Source organism: Thamnophis elegans, chromosome 5 (assembly GCF_009769535.1).
Source record: "Thamnophis elegans isolate rThaEle1 chromosome 5, rThaEle1.pri, whole genome shotgun sequence".
NCBI classification, from domain to species: domain Eukaryota; kingdom Metazoa; phylum Chordata; class Lepidosauria; order Squamata; family Colubridae; genus Thamnophis; species Thamnophis elegans.
In genome coordinates this window covers 96,094,400-96,113,764 of record NC_045545.1, presented here as the reverse complement: position 1 = coordinate 96,113,764, position 19,365 = coordinate 96,094,400, and the positions used below count along the sequence as shown (strand labels likewise).

The 19,365-nt window shown below is 44.1% G+C and overlaps 1 protein-coding gene across 1 annotated transcript in view; it reads left to right on the top strand.

Annotated features, from left to right (window-relative positions):
• Positions 1-19,365, top strand: part of RTEL1 (regulator of telomere elongation helicase 1) — a 120,167-nt gene that overhangs the window by 88,225 nt on the left and 12,577 nt on the right. Inside the window, exons 27-32 of the mRNA XM_032218561.1 lie at positions 1,547-1,695; positions 5,934-6,032; positions 9,184-9,394; positions 10,184-10,321; positions 12,120-12,218; positions 14,546-14,791. Of these exons, the coding sequence (XP_032074452.1) occupies positions 1,547-1,695; positions 5,934-6,032; positions 9,184-9,394; positions 10,184-10,321; positions 12,120-12,218; positions 14,546-14,791 (942 nt within the window). The remainder of the gene's footprint in view (positions 1-1,546; positions 1,696-5,933; positions 6,033-9,183; positions 9,395-10,183; positions 10,322-12,119; positions 12,219-14,545; positions 14,792-19,365) is intronic.

The window sequence follows — 19,365 nt, the reverse complement described above, 5'->3', positions numbered from 1 at the left end:
AGAAGAACAGCCCCTTAGCGCACCAGGGAGATGATCTTCCGGTTACCAGCGCTCACATGCACCCTAGCCAACTGGTCTTCGCATGTGCATACGTGCCAGAAACCGGAAGACCAGCTGGCTGATGTGCATGCGCACACCCGAAATCAGAAGATCATCTTTCCGGCATGTGCATGCACGCCGGGAGCCCACTCTTCCGGTTTCCGGCACTCCCGCATGCATGAAGACCAGTCGGCCAGCGCATCAGAATCCAGAAGGGCAGTGGGCGACGGCTGCATGCCCATAGAGATGGCTCTGCGTGCCACTTCCGGCACGGGTGCCGTAGCTTCGCCATCCCAGGTCTAAGGCAGCAGAGAATTGTTTTTGCCTTCCTTGGCTTTTCCTGTGTTGTCATTTACTTGTGGCCCAATGCCTTTGTGACTTCACTGCTGTAACTTTTGGGACTCACAAGGGCCATAAATGTGAGCAGCAAGCCACCAGCAGAGTAATTCAGCAAACGGCTATGACTCCAGCGCATTTTGATGCAAACAAAAATAGATTTCTTAGGAAATGCTTGGTCATGTCACGGAAAAAGCTTTCATTCCAAAAGTTCTCCAAATATGTTCTGTCAGGTGATTGCGCAAACACAGTCAGAGACGCTGACGCCAACTTGCAGTTTCATGTAAATATACTTAATATCGAGGAATATTTATAGTACACAAGATAGTCAGGCACATCCCTGCGTCATCATGAGGTAAATTAGAGAAGAGCGTACGGAGCACCCACACAAGAAAAAGGCGGGGGAAAGGGGAAACTCCCCCTTTTTGGCCACCAACCAATCATAACATAACTTGCCTCATGCAGGAGCCCGCCTTCTCCTATCAATCAAACCACAATTTTGTGTCCCGGCCCGCTAGTTATATTAATATAATGTTCCAGGTATTAAATTAAATATCTTAGCATGCAGGTAGTCCTCCACTTAGGACCTTTGTTCAATGAGTTTCGCCTCATTTTGCGACTTTTCTGGCACAGTTGTTAAGTGAATCACAGTGCTTGTTAAATTAGTAACGTGGTTATTAAGTGACTCTGGCTTCCCCGTGGACTTTGCTTGTCAGGAGGTCGCAAAAGGGAACCGCGTGATCCCGGGACGCTGCAGCCATCATAAATACGAGTCAGTTGCCAAGCATCTGAATTTTGATCACCTGACCATGGGGGATGCTGTAATGGTTGTAAATGTGAATAATGGCCATAAGTCACTTTTTTCAGTGATGATGTAAGTTTGGACGGTCACTAACGAAATGTTGTAAGTTGAGGACTCTGTATTGGACAAGTTTCGAACCGCTCCTCTTTCACTTCCTATCCCTTAGTACAGGAGTCCCCAAACTTGGCAACTTTAAGACTTGTGGACTTCAACTCCCAGAATTCTCCAGCCAGCATAGCTACCCTATGCTGGCTAGAGAATTCTGGGAGTTGAAGTCCACAAGTCTTAAAGTTGCCAAGTTTGAAGACCTCGGAAAGAAACGAAAGTTGGTTGAAATGCATTTTTTTCAGCCTCTGTTTTTTGTCTCAGATAACGGAGAAGCCGGGGTGTGCATGGCCTATGGGCAGGGCCCATCCTCTTCCAGAAGGCAGCCTGAAGGTCTCTTGGATGCCCTGGAGCACAACGAGAAAAGCTGTAATGAAACAGAAGAGGAGAAAGGTTTGCCGGGAGAGGAATCGGTACGCACATGGGCTGGACTTCATTATAGGATTTCTTTTGATGTGGGTGGCAGCGAAGTAAACATAAACTTTCTCCTGCCTTTCCATTACTTCTCTCATGGCGATATTCAGGCTTTAAAAGGCTCTTTCGGAAGATGCCCCAGGGTACCTTTGATAGATTGCCAGACAGACAGATATGTCGAGATAAGGGATGGGTTGATAGATAGTGGCTTTTTAAAAATAGGCAGTAAGGCAGGGGGACAGAGACTGTTTCCCCGAAAATAAGACCTCCCACTTCAGCTGACTGTTAGCTGCAGTTCAGCGGTTCTAATCTCACCGGCTCAAGGTTGACTCAGCCTTCCATCCTTCCGAGGTGGGTGAAATGAGGACCCGGATTGTTGTTGGGGGCGATATGCTGACTCTGTAAACCGCTTAGAGAGGGCTGAAAGCCCTATGAAGCGGTATATAAGTCTAACTGCTATTGCTATTGCTAATAAGGCCAATTGGGCTTTTGAGCATATGCGTTAAAATAAGTGCCCTCCCAAAAAGTACTGCAACACAGCGGCATGATGAGGTGACCATGCTCGCCGCCTCCTGCACCTCAAAAATAACAAGACCTCCCCGAAAATAAGGCCAGACGCTTATTTCAGGGGTCAAAATAAATTAAGACCCTGTCTTATTTTGGGGGGGAACACGGTAGTTAGTATCTTAAAATTAGGTAGACAGATAGATGATAGAAAGGTGGGTGGGTGGATGGATGGATGGATAGATGGATGCTGTAGATTAACAGACATACTATAGATCAGTGATGGCTAACCTTTTCCTCCTCAAATTGTCGACATCCATAATGTAACGTGCCCCGGCCCCTGTGCATGCGCACATGACCCCCCCGCACTCCCCCATACATGCGCAAAAACCCCGTTCCCGCTCGTGTATGCGCATGCCACCCCTGTGCCCTGTTTTGGACCTAGCAGGCCTCCTGGGACCAAAAATGGACTGCGAGGCGGCTCTTCCCCCCCTCCACGCATGTACATGCGACACCCCCTGTCGCCCCGCATGCATGCATGACTCCCCATTCCCCACTACCACATACACACGCGTCTCCCACGTGTGGCAGACTTGAAAATCAGCTGGCCGGTGGGAGGCGTGTGGGCATGTGCGTTGGAGCTGCTCCGGGCGGCGGCTCACGTACCCACAGAAAGGGCTCCATGTGGCACGCGTGCCATAGGTTCGCCATCACAGCTATAGATAGATACACTGTAGATAGATGAATAGATAGATAGAGATAGATGAGAGACGGATTAGATAGATAGACAGACACACACACACACACACAATGGATGGGATCTGGATTAACTAAATGGTTAACTTAATTATTCATTTCTAAGTCTGCCCTGCTGATTTTCAACATTGGCTCTGGCTGCTGTTTGGGAACGTCACTTGATGCGTAGTGCAGAAATTAAAAGAAAGATTTCGCCTAGTCATCTCTCCTCCTGACTCCTACTTGAACCTAAGTGCTTTCAGTGCCCCAAAAAATTGATATCCGGAAATATTGCAATCTTTCCAGTAACTCTCAAGTCAGCTTTGACAAACAAACAGTTTTCTGCAGATATATTGCTCTTAAATTTCCGCAATCCGTAGCTACTGCTTTCATGAGCTTATTTGGTTATCTGAAGTTGACCTTTTAAGGAAGGCAGACCTCATTGGCCTTCCTCTCCTTTGAAACTATTGAAATTGATGGATGAGGCATGGTAGAATATTTATTTCACTGTAAACTGCCCTGGGATGTTTGTAGTTTGGAAAAGACCTAAAAGCTGCACGAAATAAATAAATAAAATACTTCAAAAAAAAAAAATCTCCAATAGCCCAAGATAGTCCTTGACTTATGACCATAACTGAGCCCAAATTTTCTGTTACTAACTGATAGTTAAGTGAATTTTGCCCCATTTTATGACCTTTCTTGCTACAGTTGTTAAGTGAACTCCTGCAGTTGTTAGGTTAGTAGCACGGTTGCTAAGGGAATCTGGTTTCCCCATTGACTTTGCTTGGGAGAAGGCGATTACATGACCCTGGGACATGCAACCGTCATAAATGTGAGTCACTTGTCAAGCATTGGAATATAAATCATGTGGCCATGTGGATGCTGCAATGGTCTTAAGTGTGAAAAATGTCATAAGTCACTTTTGTCAATGCCTTTGTAACTTCAAACGGCCATTAAGTGAAGTGTTGTAAGTCGAGGACTACCTGTATTTTAGCATCAGCAATAGCTTTCTAAATGTGTAAGAGCAACCTGAACTCCTAGGCAATATTGGGATTTAATGTTAAGAGTTTAAAAGGAGCAAGTTGCTTTCTCTGGAATTTACACAAAACTCTGATTCACACATTGATTAACGATTAAAACATTTGCAGAAGAGATTAAAGAAAACCACCCAAATACCTATTCTTAGCTCCGATACTAATCGTACAGCTTAGCTGAGAAATGTTTAATTCTGTTTCACATTCTGGTAACATGTTTTTTTTTTTCCCCTCTCTGCTTTTTCTTTCTTTCTGAGTTAGTTTTCTTTCTAATAATTTCTGTACTCAAATATTTTGGTTTTTTTTTAAAAAGTGATTTGACTGATCTTTGGCCCTCGAGTGTCAGCTTGTATCTCTAAGGAGGGAAATCCCGCTTGCTCAGATCATGACTTTCTATCTTAAATATCTCCGCTACTTAGGCTTTATTATTTTTTTTTATTAAATTTATTTTCCACCCATCTCAATCGCAAGATGACTCTGTGTGGCTTGCAATGTTAAAAGGAATAAAACAATTCAACGATATGAATATAGTAAGAATAAAGCACTATAAACACCGTGTGGTAAGCCTTCCACTCTGAAGCAAGATGAGTGGCAAATAAATAGTGCTCAACTTACAACTGTTTGTTTAGTGACTGTTTGAAGACGCAACAGCACCAAAAAAAGTGACTTATGATCATTTTTCACACTTAGGACAGTTGCAACATTGCATGTGATCAAAATTCAGACGCCTGGCACTGACCCAAGCAAAAGCAATAGGGAAGCCAAATACACTTAATAACAGAGGTGGGATTCAGCAGCTTCTGACCAGTTCTGGAGAATCGGTAGCGGAAATTTTGAGTAGTTCGGAGAACTGGTAAATACCACCTCTGACTGGCCCCGCCCCCATATATTTTCTGCCTCCTGAGTCCCAGCTGATCAGGAGGGAATGTGGATTTTGCAGTAACCTTCCCCTGGAGTGGGGAGGGAATAGATATTTTACAGTATCCTTCCCCTGGAATTGGGAGGGAATGGAGATTTTACAGTTTCCTTCCCCTGGAGTGGGGAGGGAATAGATATTTTACAGTATCCTTCCCCTGGAGTTGGGGGGAATGGAAATTTTACAGTACTTTCCCTGGAGTGGGGAGGGAATGGAGATTTTACAATAACCTTCCCCTGGAGTGGGAAGGGAATAGAGATTTTACAGTTTCCTTCCCCTGGAGTGGGGAGGGAATGGAGATTTTACAGTGTCCTTCCCCTGGAGTGGGAAGGGAATAGAGATTTTACAGTTTCCTTCCCCTGGAGTCGGGAGGGAATAGAGATTTTTACAGTTTCCTTCCACTGAAGTGGGGAGGGAATGGAGATTTTACAGTATCCTTCCCCTGGAGTGGGGAGGGAATGGAGATTTTACAGTAACCTTCCCCTGGAGTGGGGAGGGAATGGAGATTTTATAGTTTCCTTCCCCTGGAGTGGGGAGGGAATGGAGATTTTACAGTTTCCTTCCCCTGCCAAGCCACACCATGCCCATCAAACCGCTCCCACAGAACCTGTAGTAAAAAAAAATTTGAATCCCACCACTGCTTAACAACCATGCTACTAACAAGTACAGTGATTCACTTAACCAGTGTGACAAGGAATGTCATAATATGGGATAAAATTCACTTCACAACTGATTGGTTTAGCAGTAGAAATCTTGGGCTCAATTGTGGTTGTAAGTGGAGAACTACTTGTATAAATGAATGAATGAATGAATGAATGAATGAATGAATGAATGAATGAATGAATGAAAATATAAGCTGTAAATGCTTCATTCTTCACCCCAAGGGTCTTCCGACCAATTTAATGATTTCTTCATCTATTGTGGAATTTAGAGACAGGTCAGTTTTGTGGTCATCTGAAATTATGTTAGAAAGAGTGGCTACCTTTATTACCACAAACACCCCCCAGAGAAACGGAAGACTTTGTTGTTAACCTTGTTCCTTTTACAGGCAAAGCGTTTGTCAACTCTGTCCCTTCAGTATGAAAAAAAACTGATGGACCAGCAGAAAGGCAGCGGCAGGAAGAAAATCAAGATCGTCAGCGGCCTGGTATGTGGCATTTCCATTGGCAGTAAAAGGATGTATTTCCAATAACCAGATGGGCCCCATTCACACAATGGCTTGATCTATTGTGGAAAAAAGGTGTTTTTCTCCTACAGTTTTTAATCTTCTTTATAGCAGGGGTGTCCGATCTGACCTTGGCAACTTTAAGACCTGTGGACTTCAACTTCACAGGTCTTGATCACATGATCGTGGGGATGCTGCAAAGATCGTGACTCTGAAAAAAGTCAGAAGTCTCTTTTCAGTGCCGCTGTAACTTTGAATGGTTACTAAATGAACTGAACGTCGGGGAGTACCTGTATACAGAACACGTGGAAGAGAGGGGAGAAGAGAAACTCCCCTTTTATATTTACAGCAACCAATCATAGCGTAGATTGCATCATGCATGTGTCAGCACTTTCTAGCCAACTAATAACTTACAACGGTGTGTTCTGGCCTTAACAACGATAGCTATTTGCATTTTGCCCAATTTTATGAGCTTTCTTGCCACAGTTAAGTGAATCACTGCAACTGCCAAGTGAATCACATGATGGTTAAGTCAATCTGGCTTCCCCATTGATTTTGCTTGTCAGAAGGCTGCAAAAGATCATCACATGATCCCAGGACATTTCACATATTTAATTGTCATAAATATGAGTCATGCCAAGCGTCTGGATTTGGATCATGTGACCATGGGAATGCCGCAAAGATTCGTAAATATTAAAATTGATCATAAGTCTTTTTTTTTCCAGTGCTGCTCTAACTTCGAGTGATCACTAAACAAACTGTTGCAAAGCAAGGACTACATGCAGTATCCCATGTGATTCCCTTTTGCGACCTTCTGACAAGCAAAAACAATGGAGAAATCAGATTCATTTAACCACCATATTGCTAATTTAACAGCTGCAGTGATTCACTTAATTCCCTTGCTTAGCAGCATCAATTTTGGGCTCCACTGTGGTCGTAAGTCGAGGACTACCTGTACACGTAGTCAGGACTACCCATTAGAAAAATAAAAACAAACCAGACCAGGCAAAAACTGATGGGCATGAGAGACTTTTTCTTGATGAATTTCAGGAGAATCACAGCATGATTAGACAAGCTTAAATTGAATGACCAAGTTCCTTCCATGTACTTTGACTAATTATATTTGCTTCAATATAGCATTTCCAAATAATCTTGGCTGTTTGCATTTACAAGGAACTATTTCGGGCCTTAAGGAGAAAGCAAGTAGATTCATTAAAATGTCTCATCAAAAAGAAAGAATTCATAAAATTTCTCTTGCTTTTTCAAGTCTTAACTAGGCCATTATTCACAGAACACAGATGCCTGCAAGAAGATTAGAACTAAGGATAACATTTAAAATATTTACTAGGGCGTAAGATATGAATTAACAGCCAGCTTGATCTATTGGCTAACGCACCAGGTTAGAAAGTGAGAGGCCAGGAGTTCTAGTCTCACTTTAGGCAAGAAAACTGGATGGGTGACTTGGGGCAAATCACCAGGAGACTGGGAGTTCTAATCCCTCTATAGCAGTGTTTCTCAACCTTGGCAACTTGAAGACGTCTGGACTTCAACTCCCAGAGTTCCCCAGCCAGCGAATGCTGGCTGGGGAATTCTGGGAGTTGAAGTCCAGACGTCTTCAAGTTGCCAAGGTTGAGAAACACTGCTCTATAGACATGGAAGCTGCCTGGGTGACTTTGGGACAATCACCAGGAGACTGGGAGTTTTAGTTCTGCTTAGGCACGAAAGCCATTGGGTCACTTTGAACCAATCACCAGGAAAGTATGAGTTCTAGTCCCATCTTGAAAGCATGACCCAGCTGGGTGACTTTGGGCCAATCTCTCCCAGCCCAACCCACCTCACTCGGCTGTTGTGAGGAAAATAGGAGGAGGGAAGTATATTTCGTATGTTCACTGACTTGAGTTGTTTGTAAAAATAATAATTGTGGGAGACAAATAAAACAAAACAGAATAAGTGTCAGCCCCCTACCATGGAGAAAGCATCTGGGGGGGTATGAATTACAGTTAGTTAGGAGTTGAAGGACCCCTTTCCTCTGGTTCTGTGGGATGTCTGCGGTGGAATCTCCAATCGTCATCTGAGCTGCGCCTTTCACACCGTTGGGCAAAATGGGTTTCGAAAGAGATGAGCTGGGGAGCATGGGGTGGTAAGCCTCTGTGGTCCTGAGCCATTGGCAAGCCCTGACACCCATCCCCTGCATGGGCTTGGCCCACACCAGCCTCTGGAGGTTCTGCTGTAGGCTTCCATGCCATCAAGTGGTCCTCCTGCGGACCCTGACACAGCCGCCAGTACAGTTGTATCAGCTGCCACGGCAGACTCCTCCCCCATGCTCCCCAGCTCACCTCTTTTGAAACCCATTTTGCCCAATGGTGTGAAAGGCGCAGCTCAGATGACAATTGGAGATTCCACCGCAGACATCCCACAGAACCAGGGGAAAGGGGTCCTTCAACTCCTAACTAACTGTAATTCGTAGCTTCCCCAGATGCTGTCTCGGTGGTAGGGGGCTGATACTTTTTCTGTTTTGTTTTGTCTCCCACAATTATTATTTTTACAAACAACTCAAGTCAGTGAACATACGAAATATACTTTCCTCCTCCTATTTTCCTCACAACAGCCAACTCAGAGGCCTGGAGCTGCCATTCAGGGGAGAAGACTGGGCCAGCTGCCAAGACTCACCGTCCCACCTACACAAACTGAAGAAATTCATGCTAACAATCCATGATTAATTGCCGGATGGTTTCTCTCTGGGTTACAAGGTGACAGGTGTGCACAGGCACGGGGTACAGCTATTCTTAATTACCAATGTAGCTATAAAAGGTGGTGGGAAGCACAGGGTGGCAGCTCTGACAATTTATTCATTGCCTTAGTGCTTTGTTGGTCAGTTCCTGCCGAAGGAATACAAACTGCATTTCAGACCGTTTCTGTGTTTGGCTGGTTTCATTTACCCTTCGGAACCTGACAATAGGTACAGTAGCTATTGAGGGCCTGAAATTCATTCTGGAAAATATTTGGAGAGGATTTAGACAGTAAAGATATCTAAAGGGAAGGGTGGGGGAGAGATAGTTGAAATTAAGATGGCTGAAACATCTGGGCATATGGAAAGAGAAAAAAAATGATCTTTTTTTTAAAAACTTTACAGCAATCTAACGAGGCACCCAATTCTTTGGAGCCCAAGGCGGCCAGAGCCATCGCTTTTTTTGAAGCAGTGAAGAAATGTCTGAGCCAGCTGAATTTTGAAGTATTTTCAGAAACCCTCCGCCAATACAAAACAAACCACGATTTCGATGCTATGTTATTTCAGTTGAGTGGCCTTTTCTTGGAAGATCAAAACACCCACACCCTCATGCGAGGTATTTGAAGTGCCCAGGTTTCTCTTTTACCAATAGTATGTATGAATACCAACGAGGGATTGAATGGGACTTGCATTCCTTTTGTTGATACTTTGATTAACGCTTTGTTGATATTGTTTTAATACAGTTCTAAAGGCTTGCTTCTGCTGATTGCATTTGCATCTCTGTGTACAGTATTAGGGATTATGATTCGTAACAGGGGAGGCATGCACCGTAACATGCACAGTAACCATTGTGGCTAACACACACTTTTTTTATTACTATGGTTGATTGTACAGTGCACAGCTACGCAGGGACAGAGTGCCATGAAGGGGGTGGAATGCTGGGGGTGGGGGAATAAGTGCTGTGCTTTCTCTAGGCACTGCCTCAAGGTCACCCAGCTGGAAGGAAGAGGGAGCTGCATACCAAACTATGCTTGGAAACATTTTGCCTGAACCTGATTGGTTACATCGGGGTTGCGCAATAAGAGACAGTTAAGGAAGGGAGAAGTAGAATTTATGGATTTGGGGCGTAATTCTCAGTTCTGGCTTTGCAACACTGCAATACGTTTGATCACTAATAAACTATACCTTCTTTAACAAATGGAGCCAGGGGTTGTTTCTATTTAGAGGTGTGCGTTGGGGGCAGGTGTGATATACACTAAATCATTAGCAAAGTTTGATGGCACCACAATGCTGGATTTGCACAGGCTAAAATGCATGCTGCATTTGGGGAGAAACAGGCCAGCATTTGACCCTGTTACTATCATCTTTCCTTCTTTTTCAAAAAAAAAAAAAAAATATTTGCCAGAGTTTTACCAATTTATTCGGCCTCAGCACAAAAAGCAGTTTGACGAAGCTTGCTCTTCCCTGACTGGCATCGGTTGCGGATACAAACCCGAGCACAGCCTTCTGCAAGAAGATAGATTGTTGTTGGCTGACAATGCAGGTGAGGCCATCTTTTAGCAGCTGGCAGCTCTACTAAAATGTATTTTTCGTAGAAACCAACCCTTTCCCAGGAAAAAGTAATCAAGCCTCTGCCAGAATAGTATCCTCTTCCAGCCTGTTTTGTTTTTGTTGAGGCTTTTCTTTTAAGCTCTCTCAAAAGAAAGCAAATCAACCTTGATGAGGAAAAAATGTCTAGGCTGCTTTGCCAGTTTGTTTTTCATCAGTAACTGATGAAGTCCCTGGATTTAAGTTCTGACTCTTTCCAGGAACTTCCCCTCCCACCTACCGTCAGCTACCAATAAATGGTTTTTTTTTGTTAACTCTATTATTTTAATGCTGAAAGTTTTAACGTTTTCAATTCTTTACTTGTCTACACAGGTAGTCCTCAATTTACAACCATTTGTTCAGTGACTGGCAGAAGTTACAATGTCCCTGGAAAAAGTGACACGTGTCACGTGATCAAAATTCAGGCGCTTGGCAGCTGGCTCGTATTTATGACGGTTGCAGTGTCACCAGAGTCACATGATCATCTCGTGACACGCAAAATCAACGGGGAAGCCAGATTCACTTCATAACTGTGTTGCTAACTTAACTGCATCGATTCACTTCACAACTGTGGCAGGAAAGCTCGCAGAATGGGGCGAAACTCACTTAACAACATAAATGTTGGGCTCCATTGGGGCAGTAGGTTGAGGACTACCTGCACTGCTGCCCTGTTTCTTTGAAAATAAGCCCTCCCTGGATAATAAGCCCAATCGGGCTTTTGAATGCATATGCTAAAATAAGCCCTGCCCTAAAATATTTAATAGCAATAGCAGTTAGACTTATATACCGCTTCATAGGGCTTTCAGCCCTCTCTAAGCGGTTTACAGAGTCAGCATATTGCCCCCACAGTCTGGGTCCTCATTTCACCCACCTCGGAAGGATGGAAGGCTGAGTCAACCTTGAGCCGGTGAGATTTGAACAGCTGAACTGCAGAACTGCAGTCAGCTGAAGTAGCCTGCAGTGCTGCATTTAACTACTGCGCCACCTCGGCTTTAAATCCATGCGCAGCCAGTCCCCGCCATTTCCTGGGGAGGGAAGGGGGGAAACATGCCCCATGTGCCCCACACACACCTGCCATCCAGCGGAACTTTCTTGCTATGCCCGCTCCCGCAAACCCTAGCTACCACGCCCCTTCTCTTAGTGACGGCCGCAAAAAGAGCGGCAGGCCCAGCGATGCGATGGCTGGCAAGAGTGTGTCAGAAACAGAGACAGAACCTCCGGCCCTCTCTCGATCAGCTGATCCGCGGGCCTAGGTTCAGGGGGTCCCTGTACCTCAAAAAGAATAAGACCTCCCTGAAAATAAGGCCAAGCGCTTAGTTCGGGGGACAAAAGAAAATAAGACCCTGTCTTATTTTCAGGGAAACGTGTTTATGATACTATAAACAGCCCAGATTTGCTTACTAGTGAGATGGTCGGCGTATAAATTTGCTGCTAATCCAATTGGGTCCCCAATTCCTGGGCTGCGGCCTATTTGAAACCAGGCCGTGGGAGAGATGGGCAACCAAGAAGAGTTTTGTGCCCAAGCCAAGTGCCTGCCCCTCACACGAATGGAGCTTCGTGCATAAGTGCAAGCACCCTCCACTCACGCGCAAAGCTCCATTCGCACAAGTGAAAGGCGTATGTGCCCGCCACTCGCACGAATGGAGTGGTCCATGTGCGCCTGTCACTAACATGCCTCCCCTACAAACTGGAAATGTTGGGTACCACTGTGGTAATAAGAGCCGGTATCTCTACCTGGTTTTCTTTGATTTTAGGACAGGATTATGAGAAGAAAATTGCCTTTTTGGAAGATTCAACTAAGCAGCATTTAAACAAAGGCGGATCCCATCTGACAGCTGATTTATATCTGAAAGGTATGCTTTGAATAAAGTTCCTGATAATACCTGTGGGGAAATTTTCGCTTCCAGTTCATCATTAAAACTGAATTCAATCACGTACTCACCCTGGGATGAAACCAAATGCAATTTTGAATTGGGAGAAAGAGGGAAATTCTTAAATCTTCTTTTAAAAATTTATGCCCCAGGGAAGGAATCTTTGTAATTGTTTTGTTGCACATTAGTCATCCAGTTTGGACTTCAAAATACAGAGGGAGGGAGGGGGAGAGAGAGTGAGAGAGGGAGGGAGGGAGGGAGGGAGGGAGAGAGAGATTCTTTTAGGTGGAAAGGAAATGTTTCCATTACTTTGAATTTCGATTAACAAACGTGACATGCATAGTTTACTATTGTAAGAGGGCGAGTCGGTTTCTTAGTAAGCATTGCACATGTTTTAACAATGGGGAAATTTATCTCCTCAATATCCTGGTTTGTCATTTGAAGTATGATCCTGAGGATGTGCAGCAACTTGGAGAAAACAATTGCTGGAGAGGATGTTAAGTGATGCAAATCTGGGTTTTTCAAGGAGGCTAATGGCAGGAATAAAGAAGGGAAACTCAAAGGAAATAAAATTAATTTCAACACTTGGTTCATTTGTGAAATCTGTAAAGTTCTTGTTTCCTCAATCTTGCCTAATTGGGTTTGACATACCGCACCTCAAGAACATTTATTGATTGATTGGTTTGATTTTTATATTCCACCTTTATTACTTTATAAGTAAGTCAAGATGGCAAAGCAGGCGTTATACACTTTCCTCCTCCTCCTATTTTCCTAAACAACAACCCTGTGAGGTGGGTTGGGTTGAGAGAGAGCGGCTGGCCCAAAGTCACCAGGCAGCTTTCATGCCTAAGCTGGGACTCGAGGTTACGGTCTCCCGGTAGATTGTCCCAAAGTCAACCAGCTGGAATATGTACTTTTCAGATATTTAATAGGGAATCAAAGCAGATAGAATAGATTAGAATAACAGAGTTAGAAGGGACCTTGGAGGTCTTCTAGCCCAACCCCCTGCTTAGGCAGGAAACCCTATAACATTTCAGACAAATGGTTATCCAGTCTCTTCCAGTGTTGGAGCATTTACAATTCTGGAGGCAATCATGGGGAGTTTACCAGGAAAACTGCTGTTAGGTAATAGTCTAGTTTACAAATCAGCTTGGATTTCTGCATCATGCTGTATATGGGGCTATCCTTGAAGACTATCAGCAAGTTAATCTGGCCCAGAAAGCAGCTATGCAATGATAGCCATTCCTTACTTTCCTCCTATAACATCACTACTCTACCAGCTGCATGGATTAGCAGTGGGATTCCAGGTGTGCTCTTTGTTTACGAGCTGAGGTGGCGCAGTGGGTAGAGTGCAGTACTGCAGGCCACTTCAGCTGACTGCTAGTTCAGCAGTTCAGCAGTTCAAATCTCACCGGCTCAGGGTTGACTCAGACTTCCATCCTTCCCAGGTGGGTAAAATGATGACCCAGATTGTGGGGGCGATATGCTGACTCTGTAAACCGCTTAGAGAGGGCTGAAAGCCCTATGAAGCAGTATCTAAGTCTAACTGCTATTGCTATTGCTACTTTAACCGAAGTATATTAGGGGTCTCCTCGTTGACTTTGCTTGTCGGAGGTCGCAAAAGGAGATCACTTAACCCCAGGACACCGCAACTGTCAGAAGTACATGCCAGTTGCTAAGCATCTGAATTTCGAACACCTGACCCTGGGGATGCTGCAACAGTTGTAAGTGTGAAAGACAGTCATAAGTCACTCTCTCAGTTCCGTGGTAACTTCGAACAGTCAACTGAACAAAAGGTGGTAAGTCAAAGACTACCTGTGTTCAGAGTTCAATTATAGGTAGTCCTCTATTTACGACCACAACTGAGCCCCAAATTTCCATTGCTAGCTGAGACAATTGTTAAGTGAGTTTTGACCCATTTTACAACCTTTCTTGCCACAGGGGTTACGTGAACCCCTGCGGCTGGTTAAGTTAGTAACGCGGTTATGAAATGAATCTGGCTTGCCCCAGATTGACTTTGCTTGTCAGAAGGTCGCAAAAGGGGATCACAGGGCCCCGGGATACTGCAACCGTCATAAATATGAGTGAGTTGAATTTTGATCACGTGACCATGGGGGGGGGGGTGAGGCAAAGATTGTAAGTGTGAAAAACGGCCCTAAGTCACTTTTTTCAGTGCTGTTGTAACTTCAAACAATCACTCAATGGACTGTTGTAAATCGAGGACCACCTGTATTTCTCAGGACACGCAGACCCCCCCAATCAGCCTGAGTAATTTGTGCTTGCCCACCGTGTTTTGTGTTCTGTCTCAGGGGAAAGCCATGCCAAGGGGTCTGATGTCCCCCCCAGAAGTTTATTCAGCGTCACAAAGCAGGAGGAGAAAGAGTCCCATCTGTCGGCCTATGCAAATGAACTCAAGAGGTCGCTGGACAAAACCGGCTACAATACCTTCAGGTCAGCACTGGCGGCGTACAAGAAGACTGGGGACTACAAAGCAATGGTGTCTGTGCTGGTAGCCCTCGCTACGGAGAAGCCAGGAAACTTCCACCTTCTGCAGAGTAAGTACCTCTCCAGCTGTTTTTAGAGTAAGTGCCAGGCCTGGGAGCCATCTTTTGCCTTGGGCCTTCAGGCCTGCCGCGTTTTCTGCTGTGGAAATAAACGGGAGGTAGGATGATGTGGAGTACGAGTGATATATAGTCAAAATAACCTTCCTATCTCAGAGGGTCAAGGACATCTTGCCCTGCAGCTGCCATGAGGTAACTGGGAGGCATCTCCAGTTTTGGACGGTGTCTCATTGGACCACGTGATGGACATGTGGGTGCTGGGCAAGGACTTGAACTTTCATTTGGCGTGAGGGGGAAACCTGGGGCCTTTCAGATTTGGGGTTTCCCTGATGTGCCAATATGACACCTCTAATAAAATGGAACTCAAGCCTCGGAGTCTTCTTTCGTTGGGGATGTTACTTGGTACCCTGTCAGTAAGCTGAAGTATGTTCGTATTCTGTTAAGTCCGGGACATTATGGTTTATGTGGTGGGAGTAATAGGACATATTGCCCTCCCTTAGGGATTGCGAAACAGCTAAATTCTGGCGGCAAAAAGATCGAAAACTTAATAATTCACTATAAAAGTTCAAAATGCAGATAGTCCTCGACGTACAACCACAATTGTGCCCAGCATTTCTGTTGCTAAATGAGACATTTGTTAAGCGAGTATTGCTCCATTTTAGAACCTTTCTTGCCCCAGTGCTTAAGGGAGCCACTGCAGGTGTCAAGTTAGTAATACGGTTGTTAAGTGAACCTGGCTTCCTCATTGACTTTGCTTGTCAGAGGATTGCAAAAGGGGATTACATGACCCAGGGACACTGTCATCGTCATAAATCTGAGTCAATTGCCAAGTGTCTGAATTTTGATCAGATGCCTATGGGGGTGCTGCAATGGCTGTAAGTGTGAAAAACAGTCATAAGGCCCTTGAATCTGGCCGTTTCAGTGCTATGAACAGTCACTAAAGGAACTGTTCTAAGTCGAGAATTATCTGTACTTCTATACAGGGAATACAGAAATCCCTTCGGGAGATTGGTCCTTCTACCTCCGCAAACATCAGTCACGATTGGATTATTTAATCAAAGGTGTCCCAACTTTTTGCAACTTTGAGATCTTAAACTCCCAGAATTCCTCAGCCAGACAACTGGGGAATTCTGGGAGTTGAAGTTCACAAGCCTTAAAGTTGCCAAAGTTGGACACCTTTGATTTAATTATATTGATGCACCCTTGGACTCATCCTCTCTTCAGGTTAGGATGTCCCTGACTCTGCTGGCCGTTCAGAAGGCCTTGAAGACCAAGCTGTTTGTCCAGGCCTCAGCGTGAAGAGCCCCATTCCCTGGTTATGTTGACCTTGATGCATTATAATGTCTCTCGGCTTTTAATTGTATTTAATTTCTTTTTTGTATTGTCTTTTAACTGTTTTGATTGTTTTTATGATTGTTTGTCGCCCAGAGTTACTGCTTAGTGATGGATGAAGGGAAGGAGGGAGGGAGGGAGGGAGGGAGGAAGGAAGGAAGGAAGGAAGGAAGGAAGGAAGGAAGGAAGGAAGGAAGGAAGGAAGGAGACAAGACTATGGTCAATTCCTTGGTGCTCTCTGAGTTGTTTTCTTGCAGACATTTCGTTGTCCAATAAGTAACATTATCAAAGCTGAAGGGGATAGATTTTTTGCTTGTTTGAGTTCTTAGTTCCTTGATTGGGGTATTGTTTATGGTTGGATTGTTGGTCTAGAGTTAATCTTAGCATTAATCTCTGCTTATCTGGATGTTGATTGCTGGTGAGGAGGTGTTGAGATCTTGAGTGAATATACTTCATGAATTCCAGTGTTGTCTCACTCAGGTGTGAAAACTGTGCCATTTGCTCTCTACTTTTGGATGACAGCGCTTTGGCATTAGAAATTATTCCTGTTCAGTACAGGTATTCCTCAACTTATGACCACAATTCTGTTGCTTAGTGAGACATTTGTTAAGTGAATTTTCGCCCCATTTAATAAACTTTCTTGCCACAGTTGTTAAGTGAGTCTCTGCAGTTGTTAAAATAGTAGCAGGGTTGTTGAGTGAATCTGGCTTTCCCATTGACTCAAAGGTCGGAAAAGGGGAACACCGCAACCTTCATAAATGTAAATCAGTTGCCAAGCTTCTGAATTTTGATCACATAACCATGAGGATGCTGAAGCCGTTGTAAGTGTGAAAAACAGTAATAAGTCACTTTTTTTCAGTGCCGTTGTGACTTCGAATGATGACTAAGGGAACTGTTGTAAGTCGAGAATTACCTTTGTTGAAGAAAGTTTTTTTTTTCTCTGTGAAGCCTGTCGGGCCATCATAGGAAGAAAATAAAATACATCTTTATATCTTCTGTTAAGATATGCAAACAATTATTAAAGACTGGAATGAGTTGAACTTAGCCCTTGGGAAATTTTATGAATCCATGAGGTCAGGATATTTTAATTGTACATTATGTGCACAATTAGGAATCTGTTTTTATCTCTGTGTCTAGTCTTGAATTCCTCTGCTGTATATCAAAAGTAAAAAAAAAAAATCCTTCCTTAGTATTCCTAATTTCCTGTTTCTTCATTACCCATTTATTTGAATTTAAAACGAAATGGCTTTTGAAAGGCTGTTTTTGAAATAGCATAAGTACAGTTGTTTTTCCCTCAAATTCCCCTAAAGTGACAGGATATGATCCTGTAATTTGGAAATAGGGTGTGGAGGATGCAGTCGTGTCCGATGCTTAGCAATTCTATGGACCAGAAGCTCTGTCCACATCTTCCGATCTTGCACCACTTCTTTGAATTAGTTTATGCTCTGGGTTGTGTCAGCTTTGATGGTATCCAACCACCATGGTCTTCGGTGGCCTGGTTTCCTGTTACTGCTAATTCCTCCAAACATAATTGCTTTGTCCAGCGAATTTCCCCACAGGGCCAAAGTAAGTGACACTCAAGAGGATGTGGATATATAACAATATAATGTAAAGCTAAAAAGAGGCATATCAATTTTGCATCTAAGATCTAGGGATCAGTACAGCAGACTGTGGAACGGATTTCTCTCCCATGTCATTAACCCTTAAGTTCCTTTGTTTCTGTTCCAGAACAATTAAAGTGATTTCCTTCCTTTTGCAAAAATTCATTTTCCTTCTAAAAGACCAAGTTTGGTCTAGTGGTTGAGACACCAGGTTAGAAACTCAGAGATTGTGACTTATAGCCCCTCCATAACCATGGAATCTGTTCTGTCCCCCCTTCTCCGCTCGTTATCAGACGACAGGCAAACAAAAGGAACTCTCTTTATCAGTTCTCGGCTCAGACTGGCTGCGAGCCCCAAAATAACATAAATCTCAGTCTCTGACGAGATAACAGAATACCAAACAAAGACTCTTACAACGCAATGCACCTCTCCAAGTGTATCCTTGAATCAGGGTTACAGAAAACAAAGCACTTTTCCAAGTGTATCTTACATAAACCACGACTGATGATCAATCAATGTTGAACGAACCAAGGAACGAACGTTGACTCCTGCAACCAGGGCGTGGCACTATCCATTCTTTTATCACCAGAACCCCACTAACGAGCCCCAGCTGCATCATTGACCTTACATCCTGAAAAGACTCACAGAAGACGTCTGCTGAGTCATAACAGGAACCCATGGGTGACTTTGGGACACCAATCATCAGGAGACTGGGAGTTCTAGTCCCAATTTAGGCTTGAGGGTCGACTGGGTGACTTTGGACCAATCACTCTGTCTCTGCGCAACTCATCTCACAGGGTTGCTTTTGTGGGGAACATAGGAGGAGGAAGGGGATATTAGATATGTTTGCCACCTTAAGCTGTTTAAAAACAAATAAATAAATAACAAAAGCGGGATATAAATAAATAGTAAAAGCGTTTTGAAAGAGGTGGGAGAAGAAAGGGGTATGGGAATGGTGCGTCACTTCCAGCGAGGCACAATTGGACAAGGAAAGAGACTTAACCATAATAACAAATTTGATTTCCTTACCTATAAAAAGAAAGCGACTCCTTTACAACAGGGGTCCCCAACCTATAGGCCACAGCCCACTACTGGGCCGTGGCCTATTCACAACTGGGCTACACATGCACAGGCCCACTTACTCAAGCAGCAGGCCCCAGCATTTGCAGCCCCACTCGCATGTGTGTCTGCTGCTCCCACAAATCAAGCTATGTGTATGCGTGCATGCACGTAAATGCCCCTCACACAAAGCCATCCCCTCTTCTACCTGCTCCACCCTGCCCGGGCAGCCAGTCCAGAAAAGTTGGGAAACGCTGCTTTGCAATAATAGCTCATTTATTATATTGACAGATAGTCCTTGACTTACAACCAATTGTTTAGTAACTGTTCAAAGTTATAATGGCGCCGAAAAAAAGTGACTTATGACCACCCCAAAGGTTCTTTTTCAAGAAACTAGACTTTCTTATTTTTCTTTGAAAATGTTTCGCTTCTCATCCAAGAAGCTTCTTCAGCTCTGACTGGATGGTGAGGAATGGAAGTGTTAGACAGCTGGTCATTTGTATCCTTTTAGAAAGAGTCACGGAGGCTACTTGGAGGTATGTCTGTGTCTCAGGATCATCTGAACAGTGCAAATGG